Genomic DNA, 25,463 nt, shown 5'->3' on the forward strand with positions numbered 1-25,463 from the left:
GAATAAACAACCTTAATCTCATTAAAGAAAGAACCAGCCTGTGAACAAACATCCAATGGCTTTCATGCAACTGAATTCTGTAGTAGTAAATCTGATTCATATTCATTATTTTCCCAAACTCCTGTGCTTGTCAGACCGGTAACTGCTCATAAATCTATACAGTCTTTATTTATAATCTCCACTATTTCATTTCCGCACTTGCTTTATTCCAACATTTCATGTCATAACAACCGTTTCATTACATTTCAGCACATTTTCACCCCATCTTCTCATTTCCATACCGTGTCCGGTTATTTTTTGTGTTTTTCATGATCAAATCTTCTCTTTACCGTAATTGTACGGTAACAGGAGAACAGGCTGGCCAGTTTTCAACCCGTGCGTAATGTCCTGGATAAAGCCACTGAAGCCTCCAGCATCCTTACCATTCGTAATGTTCACGTGGACGACACCGGCTACTACACCTGCTCTGCTGGAAGTGTGGAGAAAACTCGACATCTCACTACTGCAGTCATAGTTCATGGTAAATCACAGTTTAAAAGTCCTGCTCGTGACTCGATAAACAACAAGACTTGTGTAACGCATATGTTTACTTTACAGAGAAGCCTTTCATTAGTTTGGACTACAGGAATGGATCAATCGTAGAGGCTAAAGTTGGACAAAAATCTGTCCGGCTGTCGTTGAAAGTATCAGCATACCCTTTACCAGAAACTCTATGGTAATACCAATCCAGGTCTAACACTTTATAATAAGGGTCCATTCATAGACCCGGATACAGCATTATTAGGTACTATGTCTGTATGTGTGTACAGGTATAAGAATGGTAAAGTGATCAGCAGACGTCCAGAGTTCAGCAGGTTTAAGGTCCAGCAGCAGGCTCTGGAGATCAGAGATGTATGTAATAAAGATGCTGGAGAATACGCAGTCATACTGAGAAACACGGCAGCTGCTCTGGAGAAAAAACTCAACTTTACTCTCATAGTCAACGGTAATTTGCGCTCGCATTAAATATTTCGGGGGTTGTATATTTGGTTAATCTTTAATTTTCTATCTTTTAAAGGATTTGTCCAATAAAACTTGATTTACTACTTGCTAGTTGCTGGCAGGTGCATTTTAATATCAGTGGACAAAATGTACTGTATGTTTATTCTGTCAACTTTTAGGGGCTGGACACACCAAAGCGTTTACGCCCGCAGCCGGCGCAAGTTTTCAATTGATTCCAATGGAAACTCGGCATTTTTCAAATGAGCAAGCAGCTAGCGGGTTTTCTCCGCGCTGAAAACCGTCGCTCTGGGTTTTTTCGTGCTTAGCGCTGAGCGCCGAGAGTTAAAAAATATTTAACTTTGAGTGAAAAGCTCTGCTTGTCAATGTCAGTTCTCACATGGTCGTCCAATTACAGTGGAGGAGGGGCGGGACATTACCACAGCAACCAACCGGCTCACAGCTAAAGTATCAGAGCTACCAAAGCGCTCGGCTGAAAAACAGCTGCCATTCGGCATCCTCAAGGTGTTTTCAGCCACGTTTAAAAGTTTTGGTGTGTCCAGCCCCTTACTCTAGTCTAGCATATGTAGATGACTACTAAATATTTGTTCTAAATTAGTGACCCAGTATGTGAAAAATCAGCTAAAGTAATTTACTACAAAAAAAATCATCCTACAAAATGTAAAGTACATTATGTTCAAATAAAACCTTGATATCTTTAATATTGACTGAGTAAGGCCCTGTCAACCATAGATATGTATAATAAAGGCTAGATGTCTCGCTCGCTCTGCTGGCCAATTGAACGTCCGCATGTGGCGGCCATCTTACCTCAGACAGCTTGCTCAATCGTAGCATTGCGTTAAATAGAGCATGTACTTTTAAATGACCATAACTTGCTCAATTTTCTACCGATTTTCAAACAGTTTGGTTTGTTATAAACGTCAGAGATGTATCTATGGCACTGCATACTTATGAATAATTTTCATGAATCATGTTAAAGCATCCAGAATTATAGCCACATTAATAATGTTTGTAAGAAACCAAACCGTTTGAAAATTGATAGAAAATTGAACAAGTTATGGTCATTTAAAAGTAACTGCACCATTAAACACAATACTAGGAGTGAGCGAGCTGTCTGAGGTAAGATGGCCGCCAGGTGATGACGTTATAGAGACTCTGCAGTAAGACATCTAGCATTAATTATACATATCTATGCTGTCAACAATTAAAATGAATTTGAACTCAAACTCTTAATCTCATATGAGAGACTTCAGCCTGGATTTCACAGACAGGGTAACATTTCTCTTGATTGTCGTGTGCAGTTCCTCCTCAGATTCATGAGAAAGAGGCATCAGCACCCACAAACCCTTACAGGAAGGGCAGTCGACAGACCCTGACCTGTACAGCCACCGGCAATCCCCCGGCCATCATCACCTGGCAGTGGAGACCGTGGAGCCCCTGTGGTCTTAACAGCACCCGAAGAACTTTGTAAGTAACAAGGTTTTGAGCTTTGCTTTCGTTCAGTCAAGTTTGAGGCACATAATGCTAATAGTTGTAAAGTTTTCTAAACTTTAAGCAAGCTAAGACAAAACTCGAGTTTATATCAGTGACACGTGCCCTGCTGGAGCGATGTAGTCTGAAAAACATCTCTGATCAGAAAGATGAGAAAGAGACGCAACAGTTATAAAAAGTAAACAGCGTCAAGATCTTAAAACAGACTCCATAGTCATTGCCTGTCATATTTATAATATCCATATCAAAGATCCGTCTATCATATACAGGTTTTTATCCTGCCTGGAGGTTTGTGCATATATTCATACTTTTAATTTTACATATTGGCTATTTTAATGTACTGTATGCATAAATCAGCAGCGGCTGGTGACTTCTTTTTTTGAGGGCACATGATGCGAAGTTCGTCACAACATGTATGTAGCTTGTCATCTGTGTGGTTCGAAATTTCAAAATATGTGTTCTGCGCGTCGAGAGTTTGTGTCTGCATCACGTGTCACGCCAAAATAAGTGCCTGCTGCCTTGAACTTGAAAACAGACGCTCGTGTTTGCCAGATACTGGCATAATCTCATGCGTAATCAGAGTTTACTGTTAAGGAAGTGTCTAGCATGTATTTTGGGAACGTGAGCATCTCTTTTATCATAAACGGTTTTGACGCATGTGCAGCAGGCACTTATTTTGACAAAACACGTGATGCACACACAGAGGCGGTCTTACCATAGAGGCATAGGTAGGCGGCCGCCTGGGGCCTCCCACCAGCGGTCAAATTAGGGGGGCCCCCATCCAACCTAATAAATAGCCTACATAAATAAATAAAATCGTTTTTCTGTGCTTTTACTGCTTCTATTAATGTAAAGCTGCTTTGAAACAATTGAGTATTGTGAAAAGCGCTATATAAATAAAATTGAATTGAATTGAATTATCATCACGAACACTTCAAAAGCATTGTAAATTGTATTAATATTCTTAAGAAATACGTTGAAACTTTGAAATAGTAGTTAAAATGTCCAGTTCATGTTCTGTCACTAAACACTTACACCCCCTTCTTTCACAATGAAATGGACTAGTCCATAACGGTGCGCGCTGGGGCGCGAAAGATAAACACAACACGGGGACTGGGAAAGTACACGAACAGAGACGTATCAAGACAAAAATAAACGCGAAAATGGGGCTTTGGTGAGTCAACATTGATAAAAATTATTTTGTGGTGAAGTAAATAGCCTAATGTTACTACAGAAAAAAAACTAATGTAACCCTACAGGGCTCCAGACTGTGAGTAAATAGTCGCATATTTTTTATTAAATGTCGCACTGGCTGGACTGTGAAATTTAAATACAATTATATTAATATAATGCGCAGGCGATTACGTCTGCGACGCATTCAGTCACTCTTCCTGTTGTTGCCCGCTCCCCTGCCTTTCTATCACAGTTCAGGTGCATATCACCTCTCTAAATCCGTCTCTTTTGTCCACTTTCAACCGCTTCTGCCCTGATTGTTTTGTATGTAAAAGCTTTTTTTGATATTTCAGCGCAGTTGATAAAATAATCTCCCAACAACCTCCACACGCTCGCAAAATGACACTAATAAAAGAGGCGGAGATTTAGTTTTATCAATGAAAGCCTAAAAATAGCGCTGAAAACTGCGTATTCACGCTAGAAGTCAGAAAAAACTTAATACATTGTGATCAGTACCTCAGATTACAAGTCCTGGCCAAATGATATCTTCAGAGTGCATGAAAACATTTTGTAGTGATTACAGCACAAGAATGTGATTTCTTTACTCAAGTCTGTGTTAAAGTAGCCTAAAGCTTTTACAACAAAGTAATAAAAAGTTGATTGTAAGTTTAATGATTTACAGTAAGGCAAATGTTAGTCTCAAATGTTAGTCTGGAGCCCTGCTGATGTTATGTTGGGGATGTTTTCGTCCACTATGGGTTGCTGTTGAGTCTTAATTTGGCCACAACTTTCAGCAAATGGAATGATTTTTGGTGAAAAATCTTATGTTGACACATATTTTGGGAAACTGCTTTGAACATTTTTCAAAATACATTGTGGTAAAATTCACAACCCTTTTGTTATGTTTGTGAAGAAAACATCAAAGAAAACATAGTTTTAATAAAAAGTGATTGTAGACTGGATTTTTTAAAACCTTTTATCACAGCCTTGGGTATGTGAAAGATAAGTAACAACATTGGCTTTTTTGCATTGCTAGTTTTTGGGCAGCATCAGATTTAAATTATTTCTCCCTCATTTACTGTTCGTGGCTGTTTTTGCCCCATTGACTTATTCTCTATTGGTTTGTGTAGTGCTGCACTTTGTGTGACCTCTGCTTTCCATCTTCATTTTGGAGTAAAAGATACCTTCGCCTAGGGCCCCCAATTTGCTAAATCCGCCACTGTCACAGGATCTCTCGACATGCAGGACACATATTTTGGAAAAGGGAACCACACACGTGACAATCCGAACACTTATTTTGAATTAGCGCCTCCTCGGATGAGCAGTTACGAGCCGCCACTGCCCGAAATACTAACGATCTAAGGCCATGGTCTAAAGCGCACGGCGCACAGTCTAAACGGACATGTACAAATTCACTTTTGCTAATTTAACGACGGGAAAAATGGTCTAAAAGGATTGTTCCTATTCTCCCTAATGAGTAATGGGCGTGTTTTGGGCATATTACGTGCAATATACTTATGAGAGTTAGCTCTCTTCTACCGGACTTTCACATCTACCGGAACTGGGTCTGTTTGTCCCATTGTCCTCGGGGTCGAGTACGAGACAGGGAGAGAAAAACAAAATCATATTAGCGTAGGGGCCGTTCACATGTAATGCAAGTGTCACACAGTGATGTGGTTTAATCAGCTTAGTTTCAGACAGACTAACTATTGCGGCATAATTATATTATCCACAGTTGAGGATTATGCCTTCTAACGTCTCGTAATCGATCCTCATTTATGTTGAAGAGACTAAGTAATAATCTTTTACATTTGAATCCTTAAATTTTTCATATTTTAAAACATTTGTGTGCTGCTGCGCATCCATGTGCGTGATAAGTAAACGCGTGTTGTCATCCCATTTATAGGCGCAAATTACTAATGCACTCTTTAAATAACCAAAAAAATATTGCGCCATTAACTTTAGACTTTAGACCAGGTTTTTGTTGGTCACAATGGCGTAGTCCATTTTAGTTCCCTCATAATAAAACGAGGTGTGTTCAGGCGCATTGTTGGCGCGTTGCTATTTTGAGGCAACTAAATAGACTACGCCATTGACCCACAAAAACCTGCTCTAAAGTCTAAAGTCAATGGCACAATATGTTTTTTTGTTATTTAAAGAGCGCATTTGTAATATGCGCCTATAAACGGGACGACAACGCGGGTTTGCTTATCACAAACATGAATACGCAGCAGCACAAAAACTCTTTTAAATATGAAAGATTAAAGGATTAAAATGTAAAAGATTATTATTGAGTCTCTTGGACATAAATGAGGACTGATTATAAGACGTTAGAGGCATAAAGAGCTCCTTCACCTGTAGTAATGTAAATAAATGCTTTGCTTTAAACAAATGCATCTGTTTTAAAATGTTTTTTTTAAAGGCTACCTCACGGATTTATTGTATATGATGACTCTGTACCTGGATATGGTGAGATAAGAAACATTTTTAAGTAATGCTTAAAGGGGATGAGAGCTGAGACTCTCATTGGTTTATTGCACGTTATGCCCAAAACACACCCATTACTCATTAAAACAATATGAACAACCCTTTTCGACCGTGTGCTTGGCGCACAAACCATTTTTCCAGTCGTTAAATTAGCAAAAGTGGATGCGGACACGCCCATTTAGACCATGCGCTTAGACTGTTAAAATAGAGCCCTTAATCTATTGTTATCTTCTGAGCACTTTAACTTTCCCATATTTTAAACTGTGGTGAGCATTTAGTGAGCTATAGTGAGTGGCAAATTTTTATGAAAACAATATAAACTAATGTATACCGGGAAATATATTTTGTTACCGTTAAATAAAATGGATTGTTTTGTCATACCGCCCACCCCTAGTACTGATTCAATGAGAAAATTAGCTGATCCGACAAAGCTCTTCAATCGCTATTGAATAACGAGTGCTTACGGTTCACATGGAGTTCAGAGCGGATAGTCTTTGTCCCATTTGGCGACATGCCCATGGTCTCTAACTGGTCGGAGACCACATTTTCTTCTGTTTTCAGAAGCGATGATTGTTTTCTCTGAGTTAAAGTCTGTGCGAGTGGTGCGGTGGCAGCATTTCTTCCATGCTTGTTGGACATAAGACAGCTGGGGAGAGTGGAGAGGTTAGGACTGGACTTTATGGAAATTTATAGTGCTTTGCTCAGACAGAGCGTAGTGTGAAGGAGAAGGCCGAGGTCTGAGTGATGTGTCATCTAAACAACAAGAAAACAACTTACACGCCAGCATGTGAAAGAGGCTTGAAGTATTTTCTCTGAAAATTGAGAGAGAAAGACTTACCTGTGCTGTGCAATAATTTTGCAATAAAACTGAGGATGCATCAAAATCGGACTGAATCGAACCGTTGACATAATAATTGAATCGAATTGAATCAAATCGTAAGACCAGTGACAATTCACACCCATGGTGTACATGCATAGTTTTAAACACCTTTAGCTTTCTTAAACTCACCCTTTTGCAGCCATGTTAATATTCAATATATTTGGTTTCACTATACTGTATGTTTATCAGCAGTAATTGTTTCTCAGCATCAGGCTATTTATTTCATTTTACGACTGTAATATTTGGTGGATATTAGTCAAACTCTTTTGAGTTGGCTACTTAAGAGTTTTGAAGGCATCTTGAAGGCTGTTATAATAAATAACATTGACTTCTAAGATAGCTTTTTTGCCATTATTGCATTTATCTTTGCACTAGAATGGCCCTAGCTCTGTCAAAGAAAATTTAATCCAAGATGGAAAGGTTAATAATATTCCATACCAAAAAGCAAGGGGACATCTCACAAGACATTCTTCAGATGTCAAATGTAAATCTTTGGTGCCCCCAGAGTACATAATGTGACATTCTATCTTAAAATACCCATCATATAATTTATTATAGCATGTTAAAATTGGCACTTTGTAGGTGTGAGCAAAAATGTGCTGTTTTTGTGTTTGTCCTTTTAATTGCAAAGCTGATCTCTGCACTAAATGGCAGTGGCGTGGTTGGATAGTGCAGATTAAGGGATGGTATTATCCCCTTCTGACATCACACGGGGAGCCAAATTTCAATGACCTATTTTTTCACATGCTTGTAGAGCCCTGCGCGGGATTGTTTTTTAAACCCGCGCCCGCCCGCCCGCGCCCGCCCGCACCCACTGAATTTATGACCAGTCCCGCCCGCTCCCGCAACCTCCGTGTTCCAGTCCCGCCCGCACCCGCAATATTTGTGTCTACTCCCACCCGCTCCCTCGAATTTTCTCAGAGCTTGTGAAAACTGTACACAAATGCATGCTCATACAAAACATTTGTTCAGATTAACATCCAGAATAACAGACTTTCAACACTATTGTGTTTAAAATTAGGGATGTGCAGGAATGGTCGAATATTCGATCTGCAATAATAATTCTATTGGAAAAGATGCTATTGGAATGTTAGTTTGTTTTTTAATGCGCCACCGCACTGACCGCAGGGTAAATGCTACTATTCATTTAATGTTTTCACTTCATGCATTGTCTTTTACAGTCTTTAATGTAAATATACATCAAATATAAATTACATATACATGAACATGTATCTGTTTGTATGTCTGATTGTTTTGGCAATTCAGATCGCAGACTAATTTAAGTATTTAGAGTTAACACCTGGTTGTCTGCTTTTGTCCACCGGCTCAGGTTTAATTTTGACGTGCTTCTCTGCCGCATCAGCGCACATCATGAGAGATTTGTTAGCTTCTTGTTATGGCTTATTTTATTTTGTCATTACAGCTAAACGAGACAGACATGAAAAACGAAACGGAGAACATTTATTATATGTGGTGCTCTATATGAAAGCGGAACTGCAAATGCCTGTTTAAGCAGACTTTTCTCTGCTGGCATTAGTGAGAAGAACAGGCTTTCACCGGAGCAAGTAGGCTAAATATGGTTGTCTTTCTTCACAAAAACACGTCAAACCAAATAAAGAAGATATTCATATGCCGACCGTGCAGTCTGTTATGTAGCCTATGTTTATTCGTTCGCTCCGGGCTCTTACTTGGTGTTTCGAGTGTGTTTGATAGAGTACTTTGTCATGTCCTCAAACTTTAAACTTTGCTTGCGTTTGGGGTTAGAGTATAATATTTGCAATACTATAATTTCTGTAAGATCAAACAGTACTGAATTCGTACTAACGACCGCATTGAAACCAAGAATTTGACTCAGCCTTCGCTCCGCGTAAGGTTTTACGCAGTTAAAATGACATCATTTTTTAAGCAGTGTTTTGTAACATTAACCGTTAAAACAAAACCTCAGTTTTCAAACGTATACTGCATGATACACACGCATCAAATGATTAATTAACCAAACAAACAGTTTAACTGTTAACAACCTGATTTGTCACTAGTGCTCACCAGTTCTTCCAGACGCGAGGCACATAGTGTATAACAGCATTGGGCATGTGCTTCCCGAAGTTGCCGCGGTATGTCCCACATAATCTTTAGCTTAATTTTCTTCTCAACTTCATGTGTTGACCCCATTTTTATTACATGCAAAATCCCACCGGGACCCGCGGCTCTCCCGCAAAAAAAACCCAGCAAAGGTGAACGCGCCCGCTCCCGCGAGATTTGCGTTGCCCCAATGCAGCCCTCTACATGCTTGCAGAGTATGGTTTACCTAAACTAAGTTACTGGGTTGATCTTTTTATCACATTTTCTAGGTTGATAGAAGCACTGGGGACCCAATTATAGCACTTAAACATGGAAAAGTCAGATTTTCATCATATATCCTCTTAAAAAGTTGACACGCAAAATGGCAGACAGCTGGCTCCATGTCTGTAAGTAAGGGGGTCGTTGTTGCACCAATGCTTGTCTTAATTACAGACAAGAAGCCATACACATTTAGGATTGCATTAAATTGAGTCAATTATGTGTTCATTCTTAATGGGTTAACTATTCCTTTAAGAAAAAATTGCATTCTGGGATTGCTAGTCAACAAAGGAAACTCAACAATGCTGTCTTGGAGTGTGGCAACTTAAGTCCACCTTTAAATGCTCTCTTGGTAGGGCAGGTCAATAGGTTGTGCAACAGAGCTGTATATTTTCTTATTTTACTGATCTTTAAAGTGTGTATGTGGCCTTCATTCGTATCCTCAGTTCGTGTCCACACACAGGAAGGCAGACGACGCATCTCAAAGCCCTTCCTGGTGTAGGAACTGTCAATGTGCACATCCTGCATCCTGATACTCCCGCTCTCCATCCCTCTGTTTACCATTTCTCCTGCACGCATACATTGGTTTATGATGCTTGTTTCAATTATAATGTTTTATTCGCATGTATTTTTTAAATCTGACCTTCTATTCTCTTTCCAAAGGGGCCGAAGGGGCCAACGAGATAAGATTGCCGTCTGTCAAGACTGGATAGATTTAGATCTAGACCACACTGTCAATCCTATCGAGAGTATCGAACCTTTGACCGAGATGGTGGATGGAAAAGAAAAGGTTTGCCTTCCTGTTTTAATTCTTTCTTGAACATTTCCCTTAAATGTGTGAATCGAAATTGAATCAAGTGTCCTTAACTTGAACCCAACCCTGATTGTTTTTTATGCGCCACATATCCGAAATCTTACATCCAGGGGTGGAGGGGCAAATGTGTTACAATTTCCACTTTCGAAATATTTAAACCCATCTTGCAGTGCTTGCTTCCTGGATGGAGAAGGAATAAACAGACATTAACTTGACACTCTCTTCCTGTTTTCTGTCACATCTGTGAGGTCATATCCTGTGTGTTGCCATGGGAAAAGAGAAGAGCAGTGCAGTTTCAAACAATGTACTTTTGCTGGGATTCAAAATGAAGAAATCAATCTTAATTGTTTTTGTTGTTTCCACAGTCTGTAGGCCGTGTGGTGATTCAGAACGCCAACGTGTCCGCCATGTACAAGTGCTCGGCTGAGAACAAAGTGGGAAAAGATGAACGCTTGATCTATTTCTATGTAACAAGTGAGTTTCACCAACAATTTCTGTAGCTTAACTGGTAGCAATAGCCATGGGATCAATTTCCAGAGATTGGATAGATACAATGTACCTCCAATCCACAAGCAGCTCTGAATAGCCGCCAAATGTTTTTTATATTCTTGCTTTTATGACTTGGGGGTGTGGTCTTTCCAGAAGAAATGTTTATTGCTCAGATGTTTCCCTTTTCATAGATTTGAGTTCTCAGTTGTGTTTCATGTAGAAATCAAGTTTGGCTCAGATGTTTCTGCAAAAATTGCTTTGGGGAAATCAAAATAGAAACAAATGAGACAATGAGAGCATGAAGAATTAAAGTCACCATGAAACAGATGTAGTCTTTCCCGGCAGAAACAAGTCTCCGATAGCCCCGCCCTCACGTCATTCCTCTGGATAGGAAGTGAAGAGACGTCGTTTGGAAGAGGGGAGGAGGTTAATGTGTTTGATTAACTCTTTCCCAACCATTGACAAGTTATCTCATCTATTAAGAGAGAACACTTCCCTGAACACTTCCCTGCCAATGACGAGTTTATACGGCAATCCATATTTCTGCTATTATCCACTAGGTGGTGCTTTCTTACCCAACTTAGGGGTTGTTTACACTTGGTATTTAGATGTGTTTTCATTGATTGGATCACAAGTGGACCAGAGAGACACATCACGTTTACACCTGGTATTTAAATCTGTCTCTTTTGTCCACTTTCGACCGCTTCTGTCCTGAATACTGTGAGGGGGTACAGGAGAAATATCTGAAGACTTAAGCTGAAGTTTGCTCTCCATTTAATCTCATTGATGTCTAACAGAAATAATTGAGATTTGAAATACATTTTTTATGGGTTGGGTCAATGAGTGCGTTTACATGCACAGAATAAGCGGATAACTATCAAAAATCTTGCGTTTACATGCAAATCAATAAACCGGCTATGCAGACAACTGCGTTTACATGGGACAAATGAGATTTGTCCTCGCAGGTACTGACGTCATCGCCTGTAGTACAAAATAGTCGCTCAAAAAGCCGACGTCATATTTTTTCTTTAGCTATATTGTTTTATCTCTTTTCATGTCTCCAGAATCTGCAGATAAAACATCAGTTTTTATTTTCGCAGTTTCTCTGCCAACTGCTTTAGTAGAGCAGAGACTTTTATGCATTACTTTGTGCTTACTTCCGCGCCTGACGTTTATCTTTCACACGCGGAGACATGCGCACATGGACAAAACCGTGAGAAAGCCGGTTAAGGTGTTTACATGCCACGCATCGTGGTAATGAGCAAAAAAGCTACCTGTGCCGATCGGTTTTTGCTAACGCCGTTTATGGGCTTTCCATGTTACGCATTTACATGACCCCACATGTTATCAGTTTATTAAGCATAATCGGCGTAAGACGTGCGCGTGTGCATGTAAACGCACTCAATAAGAGCACCCTATCCACTGCAAGGAACACCGTAGCAACCACATAGCAACTGGCCTGAACCCCTTGGTTACCACATAGCAATGCACATGTTTTCCTCAGACAATTGAATGTGTTTTCATCACATTGCTGTCACTGCACATCCGAATCCTTCATTGACTGTATCTGTCTTTGGCTTAGCTATCCCAGAAGGCTTTGGTATAGAGATGGAGCCCTCGGAGGAGCCCCTGGAGCAAGATATGGTGCGACTGAAGTGCAATGCAGATAATTACACGTATGAGAACCTGCAGTGGTACCGTCTGGACCCGCAGGCTGTTCCTCCAGAGCTGGACTGTAAGAGTTTGCATCAGTACGCCGAGTCTCTGGGAGGGAAGCTTTCCTTTCAGACCTCCAGTAACAACTGGGTCTTAGAGCTCACCATCCCAAACATCCAGCCGCAGGACGAGGGCAACTATGTGTGTGAGGTGCACAACCGTCGCAGTGGCGAGAAGCATTGTCATCGCAAGTACATCCCGGTCAAAGGTGAAATTCAATAAAGTCCCAGTACTGGCAGAATCATTTCAGACCAAAGCAAAATGAAAGGCCTTTATGACCGTCTTTCTCTGTCCTCAGCACTGGAAGCACCTCGCTATCGTCATAACCCCATCAATCAGACAGTAAATGTGAGTGAATCGCTTCAGATGGAGTGTGATGTGGAGGGTACGCCCTCTCCCCAGCTCTCCTGGTTCAAAGACAACCAACCCCTTCATCAGATATCAGGTCAGTCACCGATATCCGTCCTACCAGTTTGTGATTTAAACAAACCCCTGAACATAAGAATTAAACTTTAGCACATAACTCAGTCTGCATTGTTTGTTTCCCAGACGTCAATGATATTTACCAAATAAAATAAAATAAATCTTTTGAACTACTTTAGACTGTAGGGACCTTCTAGAGCAGGGGTGGACAAACGTTTTTGACTTGAGGGCCACATCAGGTTTTAAAATACACCCATATACACTCACCTAAAGGATTATTAGGAACACCTGCTCAATTTCTTATTAATGCAATTAACTAATCAACCAATCACATGGCAGTTGCTTCAATGCATTTAGGGTGTGGTCCTGGTCAAGACAATCTCCTGAACACCAAACTGAATGTCAGAATGGGAAAGAAAGGTGATTTAAGCAATTTTGAGTGTGGCATGGGTGTTGATGCCAGACGGGCCGGTCTGAGTATTTCACAACTCAGTTACTGGGATTTTCACGCACAACTATTTCTAGGGTTTACAAAGAATGGTGTGAAAAGGGAAAAACATCCAGTATGTGGCAGTCCTGTGGGCGAAAATGCCTTGTTGATGCTAGAGGTCAGAGGAGAATGAGCCGACTGATTCAAGCTGATAGAAGAGCAACTTTGATTGAAATAACCACTCGTTAACCGAGGTATGCAGCAAAGCATTTGTGAAGCCACAACACGCACAACCTTGAGGCGGATGGGCTACAACAGCAGAAGACCCCACCAGGTACCACTCATCTCCACTACAAATAGGAAAAAGAGGCTACAATTTGCATGAGCTCACCAAAATTGGACCGTTGAAGACTGGAAAAATGTTGCCTGGTCTGATTAGCCTCGATTTCTGTTGGGACATTTAGATGGTAGAGTCAGAATTTGGCATAAACAGAATGAGAACATGGATCCATGGTGGTGTAAGGGTGTGGGGGATGTTTTCTTGGCACACTTTAGGCTCCTTAGTGCCAATTGGGCATCTCTTAAATGCCACGGCCTACCTGAACATTGTTTCTGACCATATCCATCCCTTTATAATCACCATGTACCCATCTTCTGATGGCTACTTCCAGCAGGATAATGCACCATGTCACAAAGCTCGAATCATTTCAAATTGGTTTCTTGAACATGACAATGAGTTCATTGTACTAAAATGGCCCCCACAATCACCAGATCTCAACCCAATAGAGCATCTTTGGGATGTGGTGGAACGGGAGCTTTGTGCCCTGGATGTGCAGCCAACAAATCTCCATCAACTGCAAGATGCTATCCTATCAATATGGGCCAACATTTCTAAAGAATGCTTTCAGCACCTTGTTGAATCAATGCCACATAGAATTAAGGCAGTTCTGACGGGAAAAGGGCTTCAAACACAATATTAGTATGATGTTCCTAATAATAAAACCTTTAGGTGAGTGTAGGCTAAAATGCATTTTCATCGTACACTACATTTGGATGCGACTGTCAGAGTTCGCCCCCTAGTGGCAGTCGTAATGAAATTTCAGTTCAACATGGGAGAAAAGCTCATTCCAGCTCAAGAGCCTTTATCTATGAATATATTTATACTTAATCATTTACTTATCAGTAATCAATAGTCTTTAAAGGATTCAAGTGTTACTGATAAAGTTAAACAAAAAATAATCAATAATTATTGCACACAGTGTTTTGATTGGGACACATTAAAATACATCACTTCCAGTCGGCATGTTACATGCGGTGTAGTCGCACAAGTTTATATTTTTTAATGCATCCAAAGCTCAAACTGGATCTGATAATTAGATGGTTGGCACCCCACGCAGCTCTTTCCGACTCTTCTTCCGGTTTATCGGCCGTCATTTGTCATGTACAGTGGTTTCAACACTGATTTTACATCAGACAAAGATGACCGGTGTGCAGGATGGTCGAAGATGATTGGAAGGGTGCCATTGGGAGCAGGTCACCAGTTGACAAGCCCTGGTATAGACTGTATACTGTTTGCCAGGATATGTGAGGTGAAGAATATGAATACTATAGGTTGCTTTCTCTGCTGCATATTAACACTTTCTTCACTTTGATCCCCTTTCCATTCTTCTGCGTGTTATTCAGTCCCCCTCATATGAACCCTAATGGCCCCCAATGTAAAATGACCCTATTACAGACAGAATACATTATACACACAGCAGTCAAAGGCAAGCAAGCACATATTGGAAAAGAAACACACTCACACACATACATATTCAATCTATTTGTACACGCAAAATGTAATTCCAGTACTGAAATATTTGCACTCCATTCACCCTAATGTAGTCTCAGTTCCCGTGATGAATATTTTCATTACTGTATCGCATGTAGCTGGAGTAAAACGACACATCTCCAGGGATGAATGTGGGCTGATCGTGGGCCATAAGTGAATTCACACTCAGTAAAAGTGCATTTATAGTGCGATGTGTATGTGTTGCAAATTCAGTTCAAGTGTTCGCGATTAGCAGGAGGTCTCTATGTGCTTGGCTGGAATTTGCTGGTTTTCACTTAGCTAATTATTTTCACAGAGAAACCACAGGCGGGTTTTAAAGCCTATAAAATTGATTGAAGTCGGGCAGGACGTACGGTTTTCATTAACACATTGATCGCTGGCGGTTCTAACTTGTATTGAGCCCTCCTTCAATGTTACCCATGCCTAAATCCAGCACTGATGTTGATGACTATTACATGTATTTGATGATTATATAGAAGAGAGTTTGGACTGTTTAACAGATAAAAAGATACCCTTTAAGTTGGTATAGCATTTATAATTGTCATATTTCAGTAAATGTGACATTAAAATGACAGATTCAGCAGCATCAGATCTATTTTAATAAGGCAAGCAAGCTCAGCATCTATATTACATTTAACATATTACAACTTTTTGCTTGATTTGATATTTAAAATTAAATAATAACTATAATTGTGGTATTGATGAATGTATAATATTTCTGATGCTTTGTCTTTTAGTCTAGATAGCATACAAACATAACTAACAAATAACCTTTAAGGCTTTATTAAGGACTATACTGTATGTAGAGATGTGGTCAGATGTCAGGTTGTGTGATTGACAGTTTTGTGGATGTGTGCAGGGATCCTCTTACAGGACTCCAATCGGACTCTGAGCATTCAGCGAGTGCGAGAGGAGGACGCCGGTCTGTACACGTGCACGGCCTGCAACCAGAGGGGCTGTGTTCAGTCCTCCGCTACCGTTTCTGTCATTGGTGAGCACATCTCTTTTGTGACGGGGGCGCTATGTGGACAGTTTACGCTGTTTATCTTCTGTTACATTTTTAGATTTGTGTTTGGAGATATTTAATATAAACACATATCTATACGTTTATGCACACACACACACACACACACACACACACACACACTCACACACACACACACACACACACACACTTGCTTTGTTTCATTGCATTAGGGCCATAAGGACATTTCAGTGCCCACTATTTCTTTCCAGACTAATGATGTTTTCTTTCCCCTGCCTCTACCTTTAAAATAACCTTGACACAAAGCACTATTGACATTATTAGATTTTAGGTAAAACACAACTGGTTGATTTATGAGGCTTTTCACTAGTGAGGACTGATACGTTTCCTTATATCTGACATTTTTAGAAATTTGTCCATTACAAGTACAGCCCAACCTGTACACAGACGCACGTTTGCCTTTAAATCATGTAACATATTTTATCTGAGAACATTTTAAATGTTAAGATTGTAACAATGGAATTTAATCTATTTAATAATATATTTCATAATATATTACACACACAAACACTTTTCCAACTGCAATCTTCTCTATCCTTCTGCCATCTTAATATTTAGCATATCTTAAAGGCGGAGTCCATGATGTTTGAAAGCCAATGTTGATATTTGAAATCACCTAAACAAACACGCCCCTACCCCAATAGAATCTGGACCTTCTGTTGATAGACCCGCCCCACACATACGCAACCCGGCATTTGATTTGATTTCATTGGCTATAAGTGTGTTTTGGTAGTCGGCCCGTCTCCTTTTCCAATGCGTTTTTCAAACATCGTGGACTCCGCCTTTAATATTAAAGTCGCCATGAAACAGAAGTAGCGATTGCCTTATTTTCCTCGTGGTGACGTATATCCGAATGAAACGGCTTTTGAAATTAAATAAGGCAGGGCTGGATTTGAATTTGTCCATTGAGATCTGATTGGATCGTTTGAAGTTGGGTCGTGTTGCTAATTGCTAATCGCTGCGATCTTCTCCCGGACCCCGGCCACCTGCCATACCATATGACCGGAAGTGAATAGAGATCGTTTTGAGGAGGGGAGGAGATTTTTGATTAAAGATTATGAGCACACACGAATTTGTTAAAAATAATGAGGCTCACAGATAAGTCATTTGTTAATAATACCACAATATTATATATATATATATATTATATTAGGGGTGTCCTCGACTAAGGATTTAAATATTCGAATCAGAATTGTCGAATCTTTCCATAGTCGACCGATAGTCGAATCAGATGTGTGTGCATGGGTTGGGAGAGGGCCGGGTACAAATTGGTAAATTTTATTTTCTTTCACAAGCTGCTCACAGAAACTTTCTGATAAAGTGACCAAAACTGTCTTTCAAGTGAACGAAGACAAAACTGACGATGCATTTATATATATATTTTTTAAGGTAAAATGTAAGGCAACATTTGTTTAATTATTCATAACATTTTAAAGCCACAATCTACAGAACATCACACACAAAAATACATTTTGATAACTAAACCTAAAAAAATAACAAACGTGATCCTGCCTTGGAAACACCGGCTACAATTCAGTGTTTTTATTTAATTTGGAGATTTAGCGCGTCAAAGCAGTCATGACAAAAATAAACGACAAATGAGAAATGACAAATAATTTGTGATTGTTACTGTAAATGATGAAAACTAAGCTTTATATACAATTCATTAAACGTTAATTTATAACAAGAAAAACACTGAAATTAATGATTTTATAGACACTACGTGTTATTATTTAGCACAGAAATAACTGCTTGCTTTGCTTTGACTTTGATCATCTCTGTATTCACTTTAGATACAGAAACACCTGATGATTCTTATATTATTTATTTCAGGAATCTCTTTTCTATCATTTTAAAGTGAACAGCGACCATAATATTAAATCACAAGAAAGACAGTCGTGTCAGGCATAAATATAAGTTCGGTGCAGATATTTTCCGTTTCATCACCGAAATTTAAAGAAACGGCTTACCTGTTTTGTAGTTTAACTTTTGACAAGATAATCACTCTGTTTGAAATACATTTTAAAACTTATACCTGTCGAAAACATCAGTTTTTTAATGTTTAGTTTGATGAACTCCTAAATATGAGACGCAGAACACCTAGCCCGTTCGGCTAAATTGCATGCGCAAGCATGGCCAGCACGCAATAGCGCAACATCGATACAACAAAAAGCAATCCAAAATTTACAGACTTAAATTAGATCAGAATTTACGTTTATAATAAATATTTTTTTTTATATAAAATAAGGTCAGAAGTAACAAAGTGCAGAACAAATGTGGATAATGCCTCAAGTGCAAGGAAACAAAACACAAGCCAAATAGATAAATCAGATAACCCAGAGTGATTTATAAATAAAATAAAATAAAGAAATTATTAAAAGAACGAAAGTATTGCAAAAATTGCCAGCTTTGTCTTTTAAATGTAGAAACAAAGAGGCAATGGTTTATTAACCTAGAAACATCTTATGGACGTGTATAGCCCTGTCAAAGCGGCTGTTGGATTTATTAACGAATTAAAAAAAAAAAAAAAAAAAAATATATATATATATATATATATATATATATATATATATATATATATATATATATATATATATAGTTTTTCATTTCAATTTCATTGCGACTTTAAAATCCTGAAAATATCTTAAAATCTGTACAGTTTGGATATTAGACAAATTAATATTTTTATAGTTAAGAAGTTAACACATATGCGAACCAGCATATTACCAGAAGTTGTACATGACATTCCATACGGAAAAAAATATATTTCAAATATAATTTTAAATATATTCCAAAATATACAAAAAATATCTGCTAAAATTTATTTTGAAATATGTTTACATAAATGTATTTTTCACCAATATATTTTTTGTATATTTTGAAAGATATTTAGTATCTTTTTGTATTTATGTTGCATTGGAATTTGAAAGAAAAATGTTGCATGTTACAAACCTGTAAACATAACGGGTTTGAAAAGGTTCAAATTAAGTATATATTCAACTGCAAAAATGTACTTTAATATTTAGATTTTATTTTGGCTAAGTAAAAAAAAATTTTGCCGTATTTTTTGGCGTTGTAAAATTTGAAATGTATTCAAAAATATATTTAATTAAGCTATTAAATGTATTTAGCATTTGTAATATTTTTTTTTTAAATATATTCAAAAATATATTTAATTAAGCTTTACTTTCTACAAAATGTATTTAGCATATAAAACATATAACGTCGGCACCCATGTTAACAAGTTAAAGCATGTACACCGCACGCGTAAGCAGCACGTGCTTGAGTGGCAGGAGCGTCGCTGAAGCAGCAGTGCTGCGATCGTTTCGGCATTGGCTCTATTTTTGCTGCTCACGCTCAATTAAAGTGACAGTGCATTGTTTATGGTTTAAATGCTTGTGGATTGACACTATAAAGTGTAATTTTACCATAAAATCACGAATGTGACGCAAATTGTGTTTCAAACAGTCGTGACCTTGAGCAATTTAAAAGAAATCAATGAAATATTTAAAAACACACTGTTGCCAGAAGACTGCGCTGTCATTCACTCTCTGCCCAGCACTAAATGAGTCCTTATCTATCTTAATAATCTTCAGAGAAACAGATACATCTATAAATCTACTAAATCGTATGCTTAAACTGTTGAAGGAAACACGATCGACTGCTTCATGCTGTCAATCACTGGCGTAAGGCAATGAATTAAGGCAGTGAAGAAGATGAGAGAGTTTGTGTTTTAGGACAGACAACATTAAACAAGCTGTAATACATTGTCACATTAATGCACATCTTTTGTTCCCTTCATCTGCCAGGTTCTGATGATAAGACAAATGTAGAGATAGTGATTCTCATCGGCACGGGTGTCATCGCCATCTTCTTCTGGGTTCTTCTTCTTGTCATCTTTTGCAACGTTAAGCGGGTCAGTACAGCTTTATTGGCTTTACGCTCAGATCACAAAGTTCAAAGGCTTTTAACTTGTGTAATAAATAATTCAGTCATTCAAAAAACTCACAGTGCATTATCATCTGCATCTGGTGTCCTGAAATCATCTCAGTATAGATCTGTTTAGTGAGCCACATCAGCATTTACTGTGTATACTATTGACCATGAGTAGCCAACTCAGCAATCCTTCAAGACGCCTTTTGCATTCGTACAGGCTATAAGTCAACAGCAGTGACTCGTGTTGTTGTCCCACAGGTAAACCCAGCTGATATCAAGACTGGATATCTGTCCATCATCATGGACCCAGGGGAGGTGCCACTGGAAGATCAATGTGAATACCTGCCATATGACTCCAGCCAATGGGAGATTTCCAGAGACAGACTGCGCCTTGGTACTTTTCATTTGAAATCTCATCATTAGATTATGAGACTTTAGCCTGGATTTCACAGACAGGGTCACACTTGATTACAAACAATGATTTGTGGTAAATCATTTCTAATCTCACATACTATTTAGAATCGACAGTATTCTTCATATTTTTAGGGAAAGTTCTTGGACACGGAGCATTTGGGAAGGTAATTGAGGCTTCAATTAATGGACATGACAAGAAAACCTGCTTAAATACAGTGGCTGTCAAGATGTTAAAAGGTATGTTCTTGTCTATAAACTACAGTCAATGGACTTTTACTTTAACATATATACTGTACTACAACTACTACATTTACTATAACTGTTTGTGTGTGTTTGTCACAGAGGGAGCGACAGCCAGCGAACACAAAGCCCTAATGTCAGAACTGAAAATTCTCATTCACATCGGAAACCATCTCAATGTTGTCAATCTCCTTGGGGCATGTACCAAACCCAATGGTGTGTATGTGTGTACTTATCACTGTCCCTTTTACAGGACATGAACGCGTTACTAGTAATATTACTTTCTCCCAGTAACTAGTAATATAACAAATGACAAAAAGAAACCTAGGAATAATGTTAAAGTAACTGTTAAAAATAGCTTGTTACGTTACATTTACAGTGATAATTTACAGTAACTGTTAAAAAAGCTTGTTAAGTTACGTTTACATTGACAATTCACATTAACTATTAAAAAATAGCTTGTTACGTTACATTTGCAGTGACAATTTACTGTAACTATTAAAATATAGCTTAATACCTTACTTTTGCAGTGACAATTCACAGTAACTGTTAAAAATAGCTTGTTATGTTACTTTTACAGTCATAATTGACAGTAACTGTTAAAAACTAGCTTGTTACGTAAGTTTTGCAGTGAGAATTTACAATAATTGTTAAAAAATAGCTTGTTACATTAGAATTGCAGTGACAATTCACAGTAAATTTAAAAATAGCATGTTAGGTAACTTTTGCAGTGATAATTTACAGTAACCTTAAAAAATTGCTTGTTACGTTACATTTGCAGTGACAATTCACAGTAAATATAAAAATAGCTTGTTACGTAACTTTTGCAGTGATAATTCACAGTAACTGTTCAAAAATGGCTTTTTACATTATGTTTGCAGTGACAATTTACAGTAAATATAAAAATTATGTAACTTTTGCAATGGCAATTTTACAGTAATTGTTAAAAATAGCATGTTAGGTAAATTGTCACTTTTGCAGTCAAAATTTACAGTTACTGTTAAAAAAATGACTTGTTACGTTACTTTTGCAGTGACAATTCCCAGTAACTGTTCAAAAATTGCTTGTTACATTACATTTGCAGTGACAATTTACAGTAACTGTTAAAAATTACTTGTTATGTTATGTTTGCAGTGACAATTCACAATAAATATAAAAAATAGCCTGTTACCTAAATTTTGCAGTAACAATTCACAGTAACTGTTCAAAAATGGCTTTTTACATTATGTTTGCAGTGACAATTCACAGTAAATATAAAAATTACATAACTTTTGCAGTGACAATTTTACAGTAATTGTTAAAATATAGCATGTTAGGTAAATTGTCACTTTTGCAGTAACAATTTACAGTAACTGTTAAAAATTACTTGTTACGTTACGTTTGCAGTGACAATTTTACAGTAATTGTTAAAAAATAGCATGTTAGGTAAATTGTCCCTTTACAGTAACAATTTACAGTAACTGTTAAAAATTACTTGTTACGTTACCTTTGCAGTGACAATTTACAGTAACTATTAAAAAATAGCTTGCTACGTTACGTTTGCAGTGACAATTCACAGTATATATAAAAATTACGTAACTTTTGCAGTGGCAATTTTACAGTAATTGTTAAAAAATAGCATGTTAGGTAAATTGTCACTTTTGCAGTAACAATTTACAGTAACTGTTAAAAATAGCTTTTTACATTACGTTTGCAGTGACAATTCACAGAAACTGTTCAAATATTGCTTGTTACGTTACGTTTGCAGTGACAATTCACAGTAAATATAAAAATAGCATGTTACGTAATGTTTGCAGTGACAATTTACAGTAACTGTTAAAAAATAGCTTGTTACGTCACGTTTGCAGTAACAATTCACAGTAAATATAAAAAATAGCTTGTTACATTACGTTTGCAGTGACAATTTACAGTAAATGTTACAAAAATAGCTTGTTACGTTACGTTTGCAATGACAATTCACAGTAAATATAAAAAATAGCATGTTACGTAACTTTTGCAGTAACAATTTACAGTAACTTTTAAAAATAGCTTTTTACATTACGTTTGCAGTGACAATTCACAGTAACTGTTCAAATATTGCTTGTTACGTTACGTTTACAGTGACAATTCACAGTAAATATAAAAATAGCATGTTACGTAATGTTTGCAGTGACAATTTACAGTAACTGTTAAAAATAGCTTGTTACGTCACATTTGCAGTAACAATTCACAGTAAATATAAAAAATTGCTTGTTACATTACGTTTGCAGTGACAATTTACAGTAAATGTTACAAAAATAGCTTGTTACGTTACGTTTGCAATAACAATTCACAGTAAATATAAAAAATAGCATGTTACGTAACTTTTGCAGTGACAATTTACAGTAACTGTTAAAAATGGCTTGTTACGTTACGTTTGCAGTGACAATTCACAGTAAATATAAAACTTACGTAACTTTTGCAGTGACAATTTTACAGTAATTGTGTAAAAAATATTATGTTAGGTAAATTGTCACTTTTGCAGTGACAATTCACAGTAACTGTTCAAATAATAGCATGTTATGTTACTTTTGCAGTGACAATTTAATTAGTCACAGCTCGTGACTTTTTTCCAAGCAGAATTATGCTTTATATGTTCACTGAGTCTCTTCATTCACTGACCTCCATCTACATCTTCAGGTCCTCTCATGGTTATAGTGGAATACTGTAAATATGGAAATCTTTCCAACTTCCTCCGTGCCAAGAGGGAATTCTTCTTACCGTACAGGGTGAGAGAGAGAAAACTTTTGTCATTTTGGGATACTGAGAAAACATTAATTCAAGTGTAGTATCAAGCTGCAACATAACAAAATTGCTAAAAGTGAAGGAATACTCTCTAAATGCACTGTACTGTGGACTATGATGTGGTCTTCAGACGTGTTTGGGCTCGATTAACACAAGCTCTCCTTCACAGGATCGTTCTCCTAAAACTCAGAGTCAGGTGAGGAGAATGATAGAAGCAGGACAGGCTGGTCAAAATGGACATCAGGCGTCCACGTCCTCCGACATCACACCCCCGATACAGTCTCAGGGTAAGAGCAGGCAGAATGTAAGCAATCTCAAATACATTTAATGAATCTATGTAATATTGTATTCGGTTTTCAACTGGTGGATGATAATGCAGGTGGAAAACTCCCATAGACTGGCACTGAAAGATGGAGCTATGCCATAAAAGCTTTTAAGTGCTGTAATATATTTGTGTTTTGTTTATCTGCAGTGGATGATCTGTGGAAGACTCCACTCACCATAGAGGATTTGATATGCTACAGCTTTCAGGTTGCCCGAGGGATGGAGTTCCTGGCATCTCGGAAAGTAAGATCAGACACCTCAGGCTCTCTAACGAATCTTTAGTCATGTTTCAGGGATTTGTAGGTTATTAACTGTCAAACTTCCTTTGATTCCTGCCGGCGTGGTCCATGCTGATTAAAAAGAGACGTGATTTATTATGTCAGATACTAAAACTGTTACAGCCTGTCTGCTGATTTGCTATAAAATACACCACTGATGTTGATTAATGTCTGACGGTGGCAGTGTATCCATCGAGACCTGGCAGCCCGAAACATCCTCCTGTCGGAGAATAACGTGGTGAAGATCTGTGACTTTGGTTTGGCTCGTGACATCTACAAAGATCCTGACTATGTGCGCAAAGGAAATGTAAGAATGAAACTCTTAAGGACTGAAAGTTTTTTTACTAGTTTGTCCTTGAACAGTAAACCAATAACATTGCAGAACGATGATAGATTTTTGTGTGTGAACTATTTATTTAATGTTCTACATAGACATGAATAGACTCATGATGAACAAGCTTCTGTGTATGATGTTACTGATGTGCAGTATGTTACCTGTAAATGTATTTGTAGGCCAGACTGCCTCTGAAGTGGATGGCTCCAGAGAGCATCTTTGATAAACTTTACACCAGTCAAAGTGACGTCTGGTCATTCGGAGTGCTGCTCTGGGAGATTTTCTCTCTAGGTAAAAGTTTTGAAAAAAAATATTTGGTTCATGGTGATCCTCATATTTTACTACAGTAGCTTACAGTAGTGTATTTAGTAATTCATGATATTAATAGCAGTATGATAGTTACAATAATCATAATTATAAATAATATTAATATTTTTTATTTTTGAGTCTTTAAGAATTTTATTGCTTAAATCTAAAATACATATTTATACACCTTTCTAGATAAAATGAGAATTTTTGCTATTTTACTTAAAAAAAAGCTAATTTAATCCAGCTTTATTATAAAGTATATACTGTAATTAGAATCTTAAAGTAAATGTATTATCTCCTGTCAGGTGCATCTCCATACCCGGGCATTCAGATTGATGAAGACTTCTGCAAACGACTCAAAGATGGTACCAGGATGAGGGCACCAGACAATGCTTCCCCTGAAATGTAAGTGATATGTGTGTGATATATGTCTGATACATGATGTGTGATATATGTTGGTCTAATGTATGATATACTGTATGTGATGTCTGATATATGTTGGTCTGATGTGTGATATACTACCGGTATGTAATGTGTGATTAGGGCTGTCACGATTATTACATTTGGCTGACAGTTAATGATCTAATAAATTGTGATGATTATGACGATTAATTGCCTGTTTCAGGAAGATAATGAGAATACATTTTCTGTTTTATTGCTTTGACATTTAATTCTTATACATTTTTTGTTTGTTCATGAAATAATTTTCACACATTGTTGTGATTATTTAAATTAAATCTTTTGCAATGT

General features: G+C 37.7%; 1 protein-coding gene across 2 annotated transcripts in view; it reads left to right on the top strand.

The window, feature by feature from the left end:
- The window catches only part of flt4 (fms related receptor tyrosine kinase 4), a 69,049-nt gene that overhangs the window by 38,314 nt on the left and 5,272 nt on the right, over nucleotides 1-25,463 (top strand). For both annotated transcript variants that reach the window (XM_073854052.1, XM_073854053.1), the window contains exons 7-25: nucleotides 349-520; nucleotides 598-715; nucleotides 810-985; nucleotides 2,301-2,466; nucleotides 10,031-10,157; nucleotides 10,547-10,655; nucleotides 12,253-12,594; nucleotides 12,685-12,831; nucleotides 15,930-16,061; nucleotides 19,925-20,031; nucleotides 20,310-20,445; nucleotides 20,598-20,702; nucleotides 20,808-20,921; nucleotides 23,364-23,452; nucleotides 23,638-23,755; nucleotides 23,941-24,035; nucleotides 24,255-24,377; nucleotides 24,584-24,695; nucleotides 25,019-25,118. In XM_073854052.1, the coding sequence (XP_073710153.1) occupies nucleotides 349-520; nucleotides 598-715; nucleotides 810-985; nucleotides 2,301-2,466; nucleotides 10,031-10,157; nucleotides 10,547-10,655; nucleotides 12,253-12,594; nucleotides 12,685-12,831; nucleotides 15,930-16,061; nucleotides 19,925-20,031; nucleotides 20,310-20,445; nucleotides 20,598-20,702; nucleotides 20,808-20,921; nucleotides 23,364-23,452; nucleotides 23,638-23,755; nucleotides 23,941-24,035; nucleotides 24,255-24,377; nucleotides 24,584-24,695; nucleotides 25,019-25,118 (2,588 nt within the window). The remainder of the gene's footprint in view (nucleotides 1-348; nucleotides 521-597; nucleotides 716-809; nucleotides 986-2,300; nucleotides 2,467-10,030; nucleotides 10,158-10,546; nucleotides 10,656-12,252; nucleotides 12,595-12,684; nucleotides 12,832-15,929; nucleotides 16,062-19,924; nucleotides 20,032-20,309; nucleotides 20,446-20,597; nucleotides 20,703-20,807; nucleotides 20,922-23,363; nucleotides 23,453-23,637; nucleotides 23,756-23,940; nucleotides 24,036-24,254; nucleotides 24,378-24,583; nucleotides 24,696-25,018; nucleotides 25,119-25,463) is intronic.

Source organism: Misgurnus anguillicaudatus, chromosome 16, assembly GCF_027580225.2.
Source record: "Misgurnus anguillicaudatus chromosome 16, ASM2758022v2, whole genome shotgun sequence".
NCBI classification, from domain to species: domain Eukaryota; kingdom Metazoa; phylum Chordata; class Actinopteri; order Cypriniformes; family Cobitidae; genus Misgurnus; species Misgurnus anguillicaudatus.